Source organism: Strigops habroptila, chromosome 13 (genome assembly GCF_004027225.2).
Source record: "Strigops habroptila isolate Jane chromosome 13, bStrHab1.2.pri, whole genome shotgun sequence".
In the NCBI taxonomy this organism is placed as follows: Eukaryota; Metazoa; Chordata; class Aves; order Psittaciformes; family Psittacidae; genus Strigops; species Strigops habroptila.
In genome coordinates, this window is record NC_044289.2 from 1,805,021 (window position 1) to 1,821,172 (window position 16,152).

General features: G+C 57.6%; 1 protein-coding gene across 8 annotated transcripts; it reads left to right on the top strand.

Moving 5' to 3' along the window:
• The first annotated feature begins 294 nt into the window (after nucleotides 1–294).
• Nucleotides 295–16,144, top strand: LPIN3 (lipin 3). Of its 8 annotated transcripts, none has more exons than XM_030502797.1 (20): nucleotides 295–665; nucleotides 5,933–6,133; nucleotides 6,376–6,471; nucleotides 7,355–7,575; nucleotides 7,748–7,855; nucleotides 8,556–8,676; nucleotides 8,847–9,246; nucleotides 10,658–10,757; nucleotides 10,868–11,031; nucleotides 11,108–11,201; nucleotides 11,398–11,467; nucleotides 11,734–11,826; nucleotides 12,264–12,325; nucleotides 12,595–12,721; nucleotides 12,955–13,103; nucleotides 13,263–13,349; nucleotides 13,876–14,028; nucleotides 14,286–14,397; nucleotides 14,490–14,593; nucleotides 14,716–15,124. In XM_030502797.1, the coding sequence occupies exons 1-20, from the start codon at nucleotides 564–566 to the stop codon at nucleotides 14,858–14,860; spliced, it is 2,709 nt and encodes a 902-aa protein (XP_030358657.1). In that variant the 5' UTR covers nucleotides 295–563; the 3' UTR covers nucleotides 14,861–15,124. The 8 variants fall into 8 exon arrangements, with proteins under 8 accessions (XP_030358657.1, XP_030358658.1, XP_030358659.1 ...); XM_030502798.1 differs by lacking the exon at nucleotides 295–665 and adding an exon at nucleotides 3,565–3,701 and having other exon boundaries at nucleotides 10,661–10,757; XM_030502799.1 differs by lacking the exon at nucleotides 295–665 and adding an exon at nucleotides 3,593–3,701 and having other exon boundaries at nucleotides 12,267–12,325; nucleotides 14,716–15,069.
• The last annotated feature ends 8 nt before the right edge of the window (nucleotides 16,145–16,152 follow it).

Here is a 16,152-nt window from a genome sequence, read left to right on the forward strand (position 1 = left end):
CTGACGTCACCCCACCGGGGCGGGGCGGGCCGCGCGCCTGCGCACCAGGCAGGCGGGGCGGGAACGCGCGCGGGGGGCGCGCACCGCGCGGTGGCGGGTGTCGGGAGCGCGCACCCAGCGCGGGGCGGGCGCCGGGAGCGCCGGAGCCCCAGCGCCGAGCGGCGGCTCCTGCCCGGAGCGAGCAGGTTCGGTGCAGTGAGAGCGGTGAAACCCTGACACAGGGTGCCCGGAGGAGCTGCGGCTGCCCCATCCCTGGCAGCGTTCAAGGCCAGGTTGGACACAGGGGCTTGGAGCAACCTGCTCTAGTGGAAGGTGTCCCTGCCCGTGGCAGGGGGTTGGGGCTGGATGAGCTTTAAGCTCCCTCCCAACACAACCCATTCCATAATTCCATGACTGTGCTGTAGCAGGTCGGGGATCGAGCAGAGACCAACTATTTTTTAACTGAAACGTGGTTTGGAAGCATCATCTGTCTGGAAACGAGACACCAGCTTTGGACGAGAGATGAAAGGTTTTCCAGCTGCCTGGCTGTGCACGTCATCCCGCTTTCCCTGGATCCAGGGCTGATGGTCAGGCTTTTACGTCACTGTAAAGATGATGTTGCTTATCTAAAGCTTTACAGCACGGTCCCAGCTGGGTCAGCAGCAGGGGAAGGTCCTCAGAACATCGTGAGTTCAGAGACTTCATTTCCCATCACCCCCCGTGCTCCGGGCTATCGGCTCTCCCAGGTTTGGAGCGTGGCTGCACCTCCCTTGGAGCTGCTCTCTGGGTTTTCTTTTGAAGTAAAAGCAAGTGGTGTTCACAGAGGAAATGTGGATCTCTGGCAGGTCAGAAACAGGGAGCCAGACCGAGCATGTTTGTGAGTCAGGACAAATGGTTTTCAACCTGTGGCCGTAATTCGGCTATTTTGATGCTTGTGATGGGTGATTGAGTGTGGCATTTCTCCTCTCCAGGCAAATGGCTTTCCCACCTGCTCCATCACACGCCAGGCCAGTCTGACCTGATCTTTCTGGGAGTAGGAAAGGAAAACAACCAACAGCACTGTTCCTGTTGTATTCCTGGCTCCAGTCAGAGCAGCTGGACCTACAGGAATTGCCCCATTCCCAAGGGAGCAGGACACCTGAGCCTTGCTCCCTGTGGCTTTCACAGGATGGGAATTTCACCCCATCCAGCTGTGCTGACTCCGTGTTTCTGCCTCTCCTGTTTTGCTGAATCACCCCTTTCACAAGCCTCTGGAGCTCAGTGTTGATCCCGGGGAGGAAATGGGAGCCCCGGCCCAGCTGGCTGAGAGGGGCAGGAAACTCGGCCCCAGCTCCTGCAAGAGCTTCTCTCTGCTGGGAGAAGGGGCTGTGGTACCAGAAAAACCCTTTCACATCCCAGCCTCTGGCCAGGATTCCCTGGAGGGTGGAGGGATGTTGGTTGGGAATTGGGCCTGCTGGGTTCATTGTGTCCCAGCCCTGGGGTCTGCAGGGTGCAAACCACTGCCCCGGGTGAGACCCGCTCCCGTGGCATCACCGAGCAAAGGACAAACCTGAGGTGGCACATCCGGAGGTGCCCGGGCTTCGGGCTGCAGCGCTGGTGCCAGCCCGGGCTCCTCGGGGACCGCGGCCGTGCCCAGCCACCCACAATAGCTGCTTCCCGTCCAGCTTCACCGAGGGCAGAGCTCTCAGAAACATGCCTGGGAAGCAGGCTGCCTGCCGTAGCTGGTTTGTCACAGCCTTTGGGAATGTTCCCAAGGGCCTGGACCCCGTGTCCCGGCTGTGCTTGGTGCCATACGGGCACAGGGGGATCTCTGTGCCTCCCACTGCCACCAACCTCTCCAGTATGGCACAGCTGGAGGCAGGGAGGCATAGGGAGGTGACGGAGCTTACCTGGGATTGAGCTGTGGTGTTTCTGCCATCAACCCATCAGCTGTGACCGACCTGGGTGCTTTGGACCCTTCTCCTCAGGGGGTGAAGAGGTCCCAAGCAGCCACCCTCTGGCTCTGGTGCTTCCCTGCTGTCCCGGAGCAATGTCAGCTCCATGAGGGATGGGTGGAAGAGCCCTGTGCCCACACCAGCAGAAGAGCCTTCCTTCCCAAAGTGCCACCAGCATTCCTGCAGAGCAGGAGCTGTGACTGCTCGGTCCGCATCACTCCAAAACCCCTTCACAGCAGGTCGGGCTCACAGCACAGAGCCCACACCAGCCACATCCCTGCCCTTGGGGAGTCCTGCTCCAGGGGGAGCCCATGCACTGTTTGGGGGGCACAAACACCCCTTGTCCTGCCTCAGTTTCTCATTGGAGCCCCCCAGCTATCCCTGCATCGCTGCCCCAGTGCTGTCAGGCCCGCTGAGGTCTGCAGAGCTTCACTTTTCTTAAAGCCTCTGCTTTGTTTTGCCTTTCTTTCAGCTCCTGCTCTCTCTTCTCATCGCACTGGAGATAATGCAGAGCAGGGGAGTCCCTGGGGCTTGGCCACCCACTCCCTCCCTTTATGTCTTGTTAAAGACTTCACTGCTGGGCTTTGCTTTTGTGGTGCCTCTAAAATGATGCTCCGTGCTGCTTTGTGTCCCAAAGCTTTCCTAAGGCTGGAGGGGACAAAAAACCCACCCAAAACATCAGAAAGGCAGGAAGCCACAATGATGGAGGTGGAGAGGTGATACAAGGCTGCTGGGGTGCAGGACACCCTGGGGCAATGTGGGACAGGGAGGGCTGGAGGCTGGGGTAAGGCAGGGGGGAGGCAGCCCCCTGGGGAGGTGTTGGCAGGTCTGTGGAGCCCCAGGGTGGGTGCAGGGGGTAGAACAGGCTCCCTGTGGCACACAGCACAGCAGCAGTTGGGGAGGGCTCTGCAGGAGGGCAGGGGACATTCCCTGTGTCCCAGCTGGAGCTGCCTTCCCCAGCTTGCCCAGGGCACGGGCTGGCTGGTGCGAGAGGTCCCTGAGCTCTGGTCTGGTCCCAGTCTCAGGTTGTGCAGTGACATAAACTCACCCAAATTCACACTTCCAAAGGTTGCAGTTATTGAGGGGGCAGCTAAAATTACCCTTCAAAGCCTCCAAAACCTTGGTGCAGCCTCGTTCCTCCCTACAAGCACCACACACCAGCACCCTTCATGTTCTTCCCTGACTGAACCTGGCCAAGGTGCACCCAATCTTACATCAAGTGTCAATTAAGTGAGCAACACAGCGATTACCACCCTACCCACCCTTCATGGTCCTAGTCTGTATGACACTATAGCAATCCCTATAGACCTAAGGGAGAGGGGCTTTGGACAAGGACTTGTAGGGACAGGACAAGGGGAATGGCTTTAACCTGCCAGAGGGGAGACTGAGATGAGCTCTTAGGCAGAGCTTTCCCAGAGCTGTGCACTCAGTCTGTTCCAGCACCTTTTCCAGAGGGCTCAGTCTTTCCCAAGAGCCTGGGCTTTGTATAGTTTGTGCCTTGGGGGGGTTAAAAGCTGGGACATCTGGTCTGGAAAACGAAAGAAGGACTGTGTTTAGAAATCCCAGCCTGGTGGGTCAGGCTGCGGGATGCTGGGGAGGGGGAGGGGGAGGGGGAGGAGGAGGAGGAAGGGTCTCCATCATTGCCAGGCAGCTGCGGCTCCGCAGGGAGCAGACGAGCAGCGAATGGGACATAAGCGCTGGTGGGAGCGAGCCCGGCTGGGTGCCGGGTCCGCCCCGCGGGAGGCAGGGCTGTGCTCGGTGCGCTTCGGGAGCCCTCCCCTTGCTCAGGTGAGAGGAAGGAAGCGGCAGGTACGGGAGGAGGAGCTGGGGGGGAGTGGGTGCTGGTGGCAGGGAGCAGCCCCGGGTCCTGCGCTGGTTTTCCCGGGCTTGAGCTGATGCTGAGGTTCAGCAGCCGCGCAGGTAACGGGGAGGTCCCGGGTAGTTGGAAGCAGAGGGATGGGGTGGGAAGGGTGCGCTGCTGCAGGGGGGGCCCGGCTCGCTGCCAGGGCAGTACCTGGCTTGTTCTGGGAGGGGGTTTAGCTGCAGAGGATGTGAACTGCGTTGCCTGCACAGGAAAGGTTTCCCCCTTTGCTCTCTAGGAGAGCTGCGTGGTGAAGGGCTGGGATCATCCTGGGGTGGAGGGTGGGGATGCGCCGTTCCTCTGGAGGGTTTATTTGTTGCATGTGGGTTGGTGTCCTCGGGGTGGCCTGAAAACCCTTTCTCCTACCCTGTCCACCCATCGACGTCCTTTCAGAGTGTAGCTTACTCTTTGTGTCCCTGACGGACCGGCTCCATCCATGGTGGGGCTGAGGGCTGCAGGGAGGAGTCTGAGCCTCTTCTTTCTGTTCCGCCAGCTGTCCTGGGTGAAGCCCACAGGGAGTTAAACTCAGCAAGCCGAAAGCTGTGCCAGAGCCATCCTGTCCCCCTGCCCTGAGCTCTGGGGCTGAGCACAACTCCAGCAGCGTGCAGGCAGAGGTGTGGGGAGGGGGCTGCTGCTCACCGAGGCCATGGGGCATGAAGCCCATGTGGGGATGCTGGCCCTGCAGAGGGGATGGAGCCCTGTCACGAGGCTGTGTGTGCTGCTGGGTGGCTGCAGTGTGCTCCACATCACCATGAAGGTGCTGCTCAGCGTGGGGCTGTTCCTGGGAGCTCTTTCCAAGCCCCGTCCCCAAACACCACAGGCTGTGCAGGTTTATCTGCCCAGGATTGTCCCTATGTGCAGGTCTGTGTCAATGTCCATCCCAGCTGGGAGCCCCCCAGCGCTGCTTTGGGAGCACTAGGGCCAGCCTGGCTGTTCCCCCTCCCTGCAGCGAGGAGCTCTGTGCTGTGTGCTCCAGGCCGTGCAGCTGGAATGCTGCCTGTCCCGGGAAAGCTGGGCTCAGCAGGTTGGTGAGTGGCCGTGACCCTGGCCCCGCTCACAGCAGAGCTGCTGAAGCTTCGGGAACAGGCTCGCGCTTCCCTGCCATCCTGCCCTAGGGAGCCTTGGGGCTTTGGGTTATTCCTGGCTGTCAGGGAGAGGTGGGGGCCAGGGCATGGAGCAGGGATGTGCAGACCACCTTCCAGGAGGGATGGCTGGGAACAGGACGAGGCTGAGCTTGTGCAAAGCAGACCAGAGAAGCTGGGTGCCTGCAGAGGGCTTGTCCTCATCACTTTGGGTAAGCTCTCACCAGCCACCCCTTGGGCTGGGTGTGCGCCAGGGGCTGTGCTGAGAGCCCCCGGGGACACTCAGCCGTTGGCTGACCGTGCTGCTGGCACAAGAGGCTTCCTTTAGCTCATCCATGGTCTTTCTGAAGTGCTCGTCCTGTGTCCTCATCCTCTCCTTGGGGCAAGGTGTGCTGCAGGGCTGGCAGCTCGGGAAGCTGTGTGGTTCCCAGCCTCTGGTGTGATGTGCTGACACCAAGACTGTTGTCCTGCTGATCCCAAGTGCTGAGCTAATGGCACAAGGGCCTCCTCCAGCGCAGGGACTGGGCCGCGTTCAGCGATGCCTTCCCCTCTGAGTGGGACATGTTAGGTTTGGACTTTGTTCAAAGTGAGTATGTGGTGAATGCAGCAGCTCCTTGGACTTCCCACCTCTGCCCTGAGTTATGGAGGATTCTGGGGTTTGGTGGATCTTTGTTGTTTTCCTTTATGGACAGTGCAGGGCAGGAAGTCTCCTGCCAACCAAATTCTTGTTTGAGCTGGATGTTGACAGCTTGGTTACACCGTGTTGCTGTGAAGTGGTATCTACCCTCCTGAGGGGCAACTGTGGTGGTGCATCCCACTGCCAAAGGCATCTCTCCTCCAAGCTGGATGCGGTAACTAGTGCTCTGGCTTCTCTCCTGTTCCCTGGTGCTCACGGCCTCTGGCTGATCTTCTGCAAGGCCCTTTGTGTGTTTGCCTCAGTTTCCTTAGGGAAACTTGCCTGTCCTCATGGTGGGGCTGCGTCTGCGGCTATGAGATGACTTCTCCTCATGACCTCACCTTGCCTTGAGCTGCTGGAGCCCTCTTCCCCATCTGAGTGTTCCTGTCTCTCGTTGCAGTCTCAAACCATGAACTACATGGGGCAGCTTGCTGAGACGGTCTTTGTCACGGTGAAGGAGCTATACCGGGGCCTGAACCCCGCCACGCTGACGGGCTGCATCGACGTGGTGGTGGTGAGGCAGCCCGATAACTCCTTCCAGTGCTCCCCGTTCCACGTGCGCTTCGGGAAACTGGGTGTGCTGCGCTCCAGGGAGAAGGTGGTGAGTGGTGCCTGCTCCGGGACTGCGCTTCTCCACACCCAGCATCTCCTGTAACACATCGGTTATGTGGGTTATGGGATTTGAGGGGAATGGGAGCCCTGCTGAAAGGGGGGCTTGGCAATGCTTGAGGGGAGTCTGGGTGGCTGTCAGCCCCATGAGCAATCCCAACCCATCTGCTCCCTGGGGAAATGCCTTCCTGCTCACTGATGGGTGATGGACAGGCTTCTTCTGCCCCTTGCTAGGTTGACATTGAAATAAATGGGGAGCCTGTGGACCTGCACATGAAGCTGGGTGACAATGGAGAGGCCTTCTTTGTCCAGGAGTCGGAGGAGAATGAGGTTGGTGATGAAGAGCTGCTGCTGGTCTGTGTCCCACCATGACCACCTGGAAGTGCAGGGTTGAGGTGGAAGGACCAGGTTTGGATTGCTCCTCTTCCCCAGGGTAACTCCATTATCCCCTCTGATGCTCTGTGTGTCCGGAAAGGTTCTTACTTAAAGGACCTTGCAAGCAGGGTGGAGGATGTGAGCGATGGAGCACACTGAGAGACTGAGTATCTGAATCCCAGCCTGGCCTCCATCAATGGGCATGGCTGCTGGCCAGCTGGGCACACAGCTCAGAGCTTGGCCTCTTGGGGATCTTGTGACAGGGATGGGAGAGAGCCAGAGGCTGTGGCAGGCTGCCCACTCCACTGGGAAGCAGGATGAGACTAGCTGTGGCTTCCAGAACTCTTGGCAGCTCCCTCCCAGGCTGACTTGTGGTCGCTGCTAGCTTGGGCTGGGTTTGAGAGCAGGGAGAGGGCTCTAGAGCTGAATCCCATCTGCAGTCTTTGTAATTCTGGTCTCGTGGTGCCATCTCCTGCCTGCCTCTCCTTGCCCACGTTACAGATGTCTTTAGCATGTGGCTGGATACCCCAAGGTGTTTGTGGCTTGGGGTTTGGTTTGTGGCTTGGTTTTTTTTTGTGTGTCACCCGTGTTGTGTCGTCCCTGTCCCATCCCCCCCCCATTGTATGTACAGAACATTTTCTTTCAGGCCTAGCCATGAACCCACCCCGAAATTGAGGGCTCCATAGAATCATCTAGGTTGGGAAAGACCTTCAAGATCACCAAGTCCAGCCATGGTGTTGGTTGTGCTGGTGGAGTATGTTGCATAGACAAGAAGCATGAGCTGCCAGGCTGGAAAGGAGGGTGCTGGCGCTGATGGGCTCTCCCATCCCTGCTGCAGGGCAGCATCCCTTCCCGCCTCTGCACGTCCCCCATCCCCATGGAGCAGAGCCTGGAGGAGGATGCTCAGCCCCCTCATGGGCAGGAGGCTGCCTTGCGCAAGAGGAGGCGCCGCAGGAGAAAGCCCAAGAGGAAGGAAGTGTCAGACACCGAGTTAGAAGGCTGTGAGGAGACCAGATGTGAGATGTCCATGGAGGAGCCATGCAAGCTGCCAGCCCCAAGGTGATTGTCACTTGCTGGTGCCCAGTGGAACTGAAACATGGGGAAAGTGTTTCCTAGCTGGACCCAGCCTCCTGTGGAGTAGAAAGCCAGTGGAAATGGGGAAGTTGGGTATTGCCAGCTTCCCAGGCTGGTGCCCAAGAGCAGCATCATGGACCTCTTCCCCTCTTTGCAGTGATTCAGTGTATTTCTCCTTCGCTGATCTCCCTGAAGAAGGAACCATGTCGCTGCAGTCCCCAGAGGTGCACCCTTACTCTGATGGGGAGCTGGCCTCTGCAGACAGGTAACAGGCAGAGCCAAGGTGATCTGCTTGGCTTTGGTGACAGCAGGGGGCATGCCTTGTGGCTGGGAGGGTGGTATGGAAAAGGGACTTGGTGGTGGCAGGAGGGGAGGGTTTTCCTGGCGTGATGTGGTGTGGCTAGAGGAAAGCTGATAGCCCCAAGGGACACTTCTGGCCATGGTCACAGACAGATGAAGTCTGTGTGTGCAGGGCTCTGCTGCTGAGCTGCATCTGGACAACTGGTGGCATAGCACTTTGCTTCCTCGGACCTCAGCTTACAGAATCCCAGCTGGTTTGCGTTGGAAGGGACCTTAAAGCTCATCCAGTTCCAACCCCCTGCCACAGGCAGGGACACCTTCCACTAGAGCAGGTTGCTCCAAGCCCCTGTGTCCAACCTGGCCTTGAACACTGCCAGGGATGGGGCAGCCACAGCTTCTCTGGGCACCCTGTGCCAGCGCCTCAGCACCCTCACAGGGAAGAGCTTCTGCCTCAGAGCTCATCTCAGTCTCCCCTGTTTCAGTTAGAACCCATTAAGGTTCAACCCATAGGACTTGCTCATTTGTAAGTGACAGTCTTAGGGGGCAGAAGTGACTCTACAGGAAAGCAGCCTTACAGGGCTCTTGGCCCTCAATGTGCTTGCAGCAGCAGGAAAGCATGGGGCTGTAGAGTAGATGAGGTCTCACGTTGCCTTTTCTTCTTGTAGCTCCCTCCTGAGCCATCCATCTTCTCCCAGAAGTGATTCTGAGCTGGAGATCAGGCCACAGGAGAGCTTTGCTCTGGGGACTGAGTCCCACGTGCAGTGGACCTGGGGAAGGCTCCCTCAGGTGAGCCCCTGCTCTCGCTCTTCTCCAGCAGCCGGTGGCAGGGGGTGTGTGAAGGGCTGCGGAGAGTGGAGCAGGCTGTGGCCAGGCAGCCTTAGAGGAGGTGTCCTCTAAGCAGGACTGATGCTTTGGGCAACTTCCCATCCTCAAACCTGTTCTTCTGCTTTCCTTAGGTGAATAAATCCGAACGAGTTGAACCAGCCAAGTCCACAAAGACCATTGCTACGGCAGAAACCACTATCTCTGCGGCACTGGCCCCAGAGGATGAGGCAACCCATCTTGTTGCCAGCTCTGAAGGTGTAGGAGGAGGTCCATGCCCAGCAGGACCTCAGGCCATACCCTGTTCCTCTGCTGTGTCTGTTATTGAGCCAGCCTCTGCACCACGGGATGGGAACAGCTTCCCCAGGCTGCAGGATGTCCCCAGTGCTGCGAGGGCAGAGAGCTTGTTGGACACCCCCTTACCCCCACAGGAGGGAGGCAGGAGTGTGGTGCCAGAGGTTCAGCCAGGTGCTGCCCTGGGGCAGGTGAACTCAGAGGGCCCTGAGCCCCATGTGGAAAGCCAGAGGAGACAAGGTGAGTGCTGACTGGTGCTGCTGGGAGTGGTGTTAGAGCCTGCGGGTGTGTCTGACCTGCATGGAGGGCTGGGTTCTTCATTCAGTGTAACTTCCCCAGGCATTCAAGGTGTGATGTGTTTGCTCTGCCCTCTCCTTGTGCTACCAGCTTGTCCTGGGTTCGGCTATAGCAGTCATTTTTCTCCTTCTTAGTAGCTGGTGCAGTGCTGTGTTTTTGACTTTCAGCCTGGGAACAACGCTGATAACACCGATGTTTTATTTCTTGCTAAGTAATGTTTACTCCGACCAAGGACTTTCTCAGTCTCATGCTCTGCCAGGGAGGAGGGGAAGCCGGGAGGAAGCAGAGACAGGACACCTGACCCAAACTGGCCAAAGGGGTATTCCATCCCACAGCACGTCATGCCCAGTATATAAACCGGGGGGAGTTACCCGGAAGGCCCAGATCACTGCTCGGGTCGGGCTGGGTATCGGTTGGCGGGTGGTGAGCAATTGTATCCTCTGCCCTTGTTATTTCACTAATTATTATTATCATTGGTGGCAGCAGCAGCAGTTTTGTATGGTGCTTTAGTTACGGGACTGCTCTTATCCCAACCCGTGGGAGTTACATTCTTCCAATTCTCCTCCCCATCCCTCTGGGAGCGGGGGGAGGAAGGGGGGGAGTGAGCGAGCGGCTGCGTGGTTCTGAGTTACCGGCTGGGCTCGAACCACGACACAGCTCCTTTGCTTTGAAGAGACATTCCTCAGGTTTCCTCCTTTCAGTGCCCACTCAGCTCCCCAGGAAGGCTTTCTTGCCTTATGCTTCCTGAGGTCTGTGCTTGGATGTCTCTGCTTTGTGCATGTTTAGAAGATTTCTCAGCAATGTAGACCATACCTTAACTTGAAGTGTCTGGCAGCACCTGGCCTAGCTCATGTCTTCATCCCAAGCATGCCAAGCCAGGTGGAAAATCGCACAGAGCAAAGAATGATTCCCTTGGCAGTGTATTTAAGGAATTTTATCCTTGTTACCTATCCTAACCAACCTCACTCTTCCAGGCAGCGTAATTTGAGAATGAAATTGTCTCCCTGAAGAAGAGACACTTGGGATTCCTCATTGGATAAAAAGGGAGATCACAAAGTGTTATCTTGCACCGTGCTCACTTCAAACAGCACCTCATGTTGTCATAGCAGAACAGAGGCAGGAGCCTGGCCTGGCCTTTATGTCCTTTTGGCAAGTGGTTTCATGTCAGTGCAGGTGTCTTGGGGTACTTCTGTCACTGCTGATTTAAGGCAGCTTTTCAAATAAGAAGAGAGATGCTTGCTTTAAATGATATACAAATATGACAGAGGAAAATGCCGTTAGCTTCCTTGATAGATGCTACGGTGGTTGGAAAGGAGTTTCAGCTAAGCTCTCTCCCTTCTGTCTGTGCATGGAGGAGCCATCAAAAGAAGTCCCCACGTGGGTCCCGGTGACGTTTACCTGCCAGACCTCTCCAGCCTGGCTGCGGAGCAGGCAGCTCTCCGTTTCCCCAGGAGGTGAGGCTTGTCCCTGCTGGCCGAGCTCAGGCCTCCTTGAGCAATGCCCCTACAGCGGGTACGTCCAAAGCTATTGCTGATGCTGCCGCTGTTTGTTCTCTTGCTGGCAGTGTCCTGGAGCAGAGTTCAAAGCCTGCGGCAGCCCCCAGCAGCGCTGTTGGTGCCCAGCTGCCACCCCACGTGCCTGCTGACAGCCCCACGGCCCCCGAGCTGCTGCCCGCGGCTGCCCTGTCGCTGTGCGGAGGCCTGGGGGGCAGCCGGCACATCTCTCACGGTAGGTGGGAGGAGAGGGGGAATCTGCTGTCCCTGTGTTGTACACCAGTGGCATGACACAGCCTCTGTCCCACCAGAGAAGTTCATGGAGCACGTTGTCTCCTACCAGCAGTTTGCTGAGAATCCAGGGCTCATCGATGACCCAAACCTGGTGATACTGCTCAACAAGAAGTGAGTGCCCTGCTCTTCCTGCTGCTTCCCTTTGTCCCTACAGAAACACTCCAGTAGGAGCGAGACTCCATCCCAGACAATGGTTGTACCGCAATAGTTGTGGGAAGGGACCCTCTGGCCACACTGCAGGATGGTGATCTGGAAACAGCCCTTGCTCCAGGAGTGGTGATGTCTGTATCTCTCTTGCTTCTTCCAGGTATTACAACTGGGCAGTGGCTGCTCCCATGGTCCTGTCCCTGCAGGCTTTCCAGAGGAACATTCCTGAGGTTAGTGGCACAACCCATTTACTGGACACGCTTCTTAGCAGGACTTGAAGAGTTGCTGGGGGACTGCAAGAAGCCAAGCTGCCCATCTGGGGCTTTGTGGGCAGAGCTGAGCATCCCTCCAGCCCAGAAACCCTGAGGTCTGTCCTTCAGAGGGACCTCAAGGTGGATTTTAGATACCAGGGTACCCTGCCTGGACAAGGATGGCCTTAGCCTGCTGGCAGCTGAGCCTCCCTGAGCTGAGGGCTGACTTCATCCCATGTTCACAGAGCACCATCGACCAGCTGGTGAAGGAGAAGATGCCCAAGAAGGGCAGCAGGTGGTGGTTCTCCTGGAGGAGGAGAGAATTCCCATCGGAGGAGGTGTGTCCCCAGGGGACAGGCATCACTGGCAGCCGGCAGGGGTGAGAGTAGGAGGGCAGCAGGGTCCCGGGCATGGCCTGAGGCTGGGTATGAGGACAGCCAGACCTGTTGGCAAGGTGACCTGTGAAGGTTGCTGCTGTCCCCTCAGGTCTGTTAATGCCTGAGCAGCAGGACAATGCCTGGTAATGTGGTAACATGGACCTTGTGATGGTGCTATGTGCCCCTCATGCCACAGCCAGGCACCAGACACTCATGCTGGTCTCCCTGCCCAGCCACAGCACAAGGCTGTGGCTCCTCTTCCATGGAGCAGTGTCCTCATGAAGGCAAGGGGATGCATTGTCACCTCTTCTCTGGTATTGCTGCTCCAAGTGGCAGTAAAGCAAAGCAGCTCCTGCCCTTAGCACTGGGGTGCTCATGACACCACTTTCTGCCTGCAGCAGCAGTTGAGGCCAGGAAAAGCCAACGTGGGGATGCTGCAGCCTGGTTCCACTCAGCAGAGGTGAGTGCCTCCACCCCAAGCTGCCTTTAGGAGTCTGTGCATGCTCCTGATCTCTTCTCCTCCTAAATGACTAGATATTCCCAAGTCTATGGCATGTATGAGGGCAGAAAGCTCTGTTAAGAATCTGGCTGACCTCGGTCCAGCTAAGCTCCTCCATGCCTGCTTCTTGGGTGGGTTGTCCTGGGACCCCTCCAGACCTCTCCTGGTGCTCACAGGGAAAGCTGTGGTCTACAGAGTAAAGCCAACGTGCTCTTCCCTTCTCTGTATAGGCAGGAAGAGGGGTCATCCAGTGATGAAGAGCCCCTGCACCCTGGGGACATGTTAGCAATGGATGCTCCTGAACAGAAATCTCTGCCAACCTACAAGAAATCCCTGCGGCTCTCCTCTGAGCAGATCGTATGTACTGCACTCCTCCTTCCCTGCTCGTGTGTGGGGTGAGACAACCCTCAAACAGGGATTTCTCTAATCCTGACTCATGTTTTTATAGAGCACCCATGTATTTTGCTCAGGGTGGCTACCCTGCAGAGGTTTAGGGTCTCTGGTCTGTCTGGGCAGCAGTCTGGCCCATGGCAAGCCTTGGGCTGGTGTGAGCCTGTGACGATGTACTGCTTTGTTCCCCTGTGCCCCAGGGAAGGCTGAATCTGCAGGATGGCCCCAACGAGGTGGCGTTCAGTGTGACGACCCAATACCAGGGCACGTGCCGCTGTGAGGCCACCATCTACCTGTGGAACTGGGATGACAAGGTGGTGATCTCGGACATCGATGGCACCATCACTAAGTAAAGGGCCTTTCTCTCACCGCACGTCCCTGCTCCTTATGTTAGGGAAAGTGTCCTTGCAAGGCTTGTGCATGCAGCCAGGAGGGACCACAGACCCACGCGGTGGGGATGGGTACCCACTGGGTTGGATCAGCCTAACCTGGTCTCCTTTCCGTCTAGGTCGGATGCTCTTGGGCATATTTTGCCGCATCTGGGAAAAGACTGGACTCACCATGGGATTGCTAAGCTCTTCCATAAAATCCACCTGTAGGTGTTGGATCAGCTGAAGCCAGGGGGAAGTGGGAGGATTGGATCCCATGCTGGTTTGGGTTGGAAGGGACCTTAAAGCCCATCCAGGTCCAACCCCTGCCAGGGGCAGGGACACCTTCCCTGGCCCAGCTGGGGCCGCAGGGGCTGTGCCCGCACACGGGGCCACCCGAGCCCCTCTGCGCCCCGGACACCGCCTCCCTGCGCCGGGCCCGGGGCGCGCTGCGTCCCCGCCGAGCCCGGCCCCGCGGCCGCGGCCGCTAAGAGGCACTGCGGGCCCGCGGATGGCCCGGCCCGGCCCGGGGGGGGAACCCGCCATGGCCAGGAGCGGCTCTGGCCGAGCAGCGAGGCGGGCGGGGACGGGGCGCAGCCCGGGCCTCTGTTGGGTCGCGCTGTGTCTGAAGCCACCCGCTTGCTGAAGGGGTGAGCAGGTTCGGGCTGAGGCCATGGAACCCCTCGTGTTCGGAGGCGCAGGAGGATGCCCTGTGCAGGGCACAGCTCCGAGGGTTCCCTGTCCTCTCGCTAGGAATGGCTACAAGTTCCTGTACTGCTCAGCCCGAGCCATCGGCATGGCGCACATCACCAAAGGCTACCTCAAATGGGTCAACGAGCAGGGCTGTGCGCTCCCCAAGGGCCCCATCCTGCTCGCCCCCAGCAGCCTCTTCTCTGCCTTCCACAGGTACTGCGTCCTCTCCTCCTGCCAGCCCTGTGTCCCCGGGGATGGCACCCCCTTCCCTAGGTCGATGCTGCTCCTTGCCTCCTTGGTGCAGGATGCCTTTCACGGGAGGCAGCCGGGGAGCTGCCTGCCCTCCCTGGAGCTTCCCGAGGAGCTCCCCATGCACAAAACCTCTCTTGCCCTTCACATCTCTTCTGTGCAGCCTGGCTGCCTGCAGTCCGGAGCAGCTGGTGCATCTGACCTCTGCTCTTGTGCTTCAGGGAGGTGATTGAGAAGAAGCCAGAGGTGTTCAAGGTCGCCTGCTTGAAGGACATCCAAAACCTGTTTGCCACCAAGCTGCCCTTCTACGCGGCTTTTGGGAACAGAGCCAACGTGAGTGGGTCTTGTGGGGAGGAGGGAGGGCTCAGGCTGCGGTGGTGGTGCCTTCCTGCGGCTCTCATGCCTTGCTGGCCTGCCCTGGGCAGGATGTCTATGCTTACAAGCAGGTTGGCCTGCCGGAGAGCCGCATATTCACAGTCAACCCCAAGGGAGAGCTGATCCAGGAGCTCACGAAGAACCACAAGTCAACGTAAGTGATGTGCCTGTTCCTTGGCATCAGTGGTTAACTTGGCTTTAGCCCAGAGAAGCAGCTCATGGGGTGGAAAACAAAACCCCAGTGCCCCCAGTGCAGCCTCTTTCTTGCCCCCATAGGTACGAGCGGCTGTCGGAGCTGGTGGAGCTCATCTTCCCTCCCCTGGGGCAGAGCGGGAGCGTGGCTCTGGTGTGTCCGGAGTACAGCCACTTTGCCTACTGGAGACCCCCACTGCCTGCTGTTGACTTAGATGCCTTCTCCTGACCTTGTTACCTGTGGAGACCTGAGGCAGGGCTTTCCTGTGTGTCCTCTGCCAGGATGGGGTGCTCCACATGCCTCTGCTCTTCCCTGCTTGCTGCTCAGACGTTTTGCACTTCTCCCAGGGGTCATGTTCTGCACTAGCAACACTCCTCAGGGGCCTGAAGAGCTCTGACTCTACAAAAACTGCATTTACTAAACTAAAACTCCTGTAAGCTGGGCCTCTGCTTAATGTTCTTACCAGCTTTAAAGCCTGGTTCTTCGTTAAAAGTGGTGGTGGGTCACTCACTGTCTTATTGATGAGCATAGCTATTGCTACCTCCAGTATGACCAATGTTTCCAGCAATCCAGCTCCCTGCAGTGTGGAAGCTGATGGAATGAAGCTGTCCTGTGGCTTAACAGCTTGTTAAGGTGGCTGGAAGCTGTTTGGGGTTTGAGTGTTCTTCACCAATAGCACTTAATCTGGGCTGCTGCTTGTTTGCTGTAGCCCTGTGCATGGAGGTGGGAGCCAGGCTCTGTGCCCTTCTCCAGCTGTGGGTGAGTTTGGTGCTCAGGGCCCTGCCAAGAGCATCATCTTGGTGGAGATGGGGGTAGGATCTACTACAGCTTCCTTGGCCTGTGGAGCCAGGGCACTGGAGAAGAACTTTTCTTTCTTTCCCTTCTTTCTTTCTTCTGCCTTCAGGTACTGGTGCAAACCTGATTTCACACAGGAAGCAAAGCCTGGCTTTATGTGCATGGGGTGAATCTCCAGTGCCTGCGGCCTGCTGCAGCCTCGTGCTCCTGTATTGGAGCGTTCAAGCGGGGTTGCCCTAAAGCAGGGTTGGGCTGGGACTCAACCAGCGTGTGCTGGGTGAGGGACCTGTCGCAACCTGGTGTCCTGCTCTGGGAGCTCTCGGCTGTGACTACATAAACAGAACCAGGCAGGAGCACTGCTGGGCTCCTTCCCCAGCCTGCCATCCACATTCTCCTTCCTTGATCACTGGTGTGAGTGTAAATCTACTCTGCCTGCCCTGTGCTGTAGCTCTGCTCCTCTGAAAGCCACACACATCACTGTGATCCTGGAAACCTCAGCAAGAAATACTTTATTTTTTTTTCTTTTCCAGTACAAACACTTTTTCAGCTTTAAAAATCTGAACAAATGTACAAGGTTTTAAACACAATAAAACACAGCCTTTTCCCAGCATCACTTAGCAACTGCCTCAGGGAGCTGCCTGTGCAAGGACAGCCCCATGGGCACCATCTCCTTCCCTCTCTGCAAGCAAAACCACAATAAAAATGCCCTATTTTGCACAAAGTTC

Bases quoted from the DNA above. Each gene is read 5' to 3' on its own strand.
- LPIN3 (XM_030502796.1), top strand. From the start codon at position 3,597: ATGGGACATAAGCGCTGGTGGGAGCGAGCCCGGCTGGGTGCCGGGTCC. The intron at 6,134-6,375 runs GTGAGTGGTGCC...GCCCCTTGCTAG, and splicing joins TGCGCTCCAGGGAGAAGGTG to GTTGACATTGAAATAAATGG. The intron at 7,856-8,555 runs GTAACAGGCAGA...TTCTTCTTGTAG, and splicing joins GAGCTGGCCTCTGCAGACAG to CTCCCTCCTGAGCCATCCAT.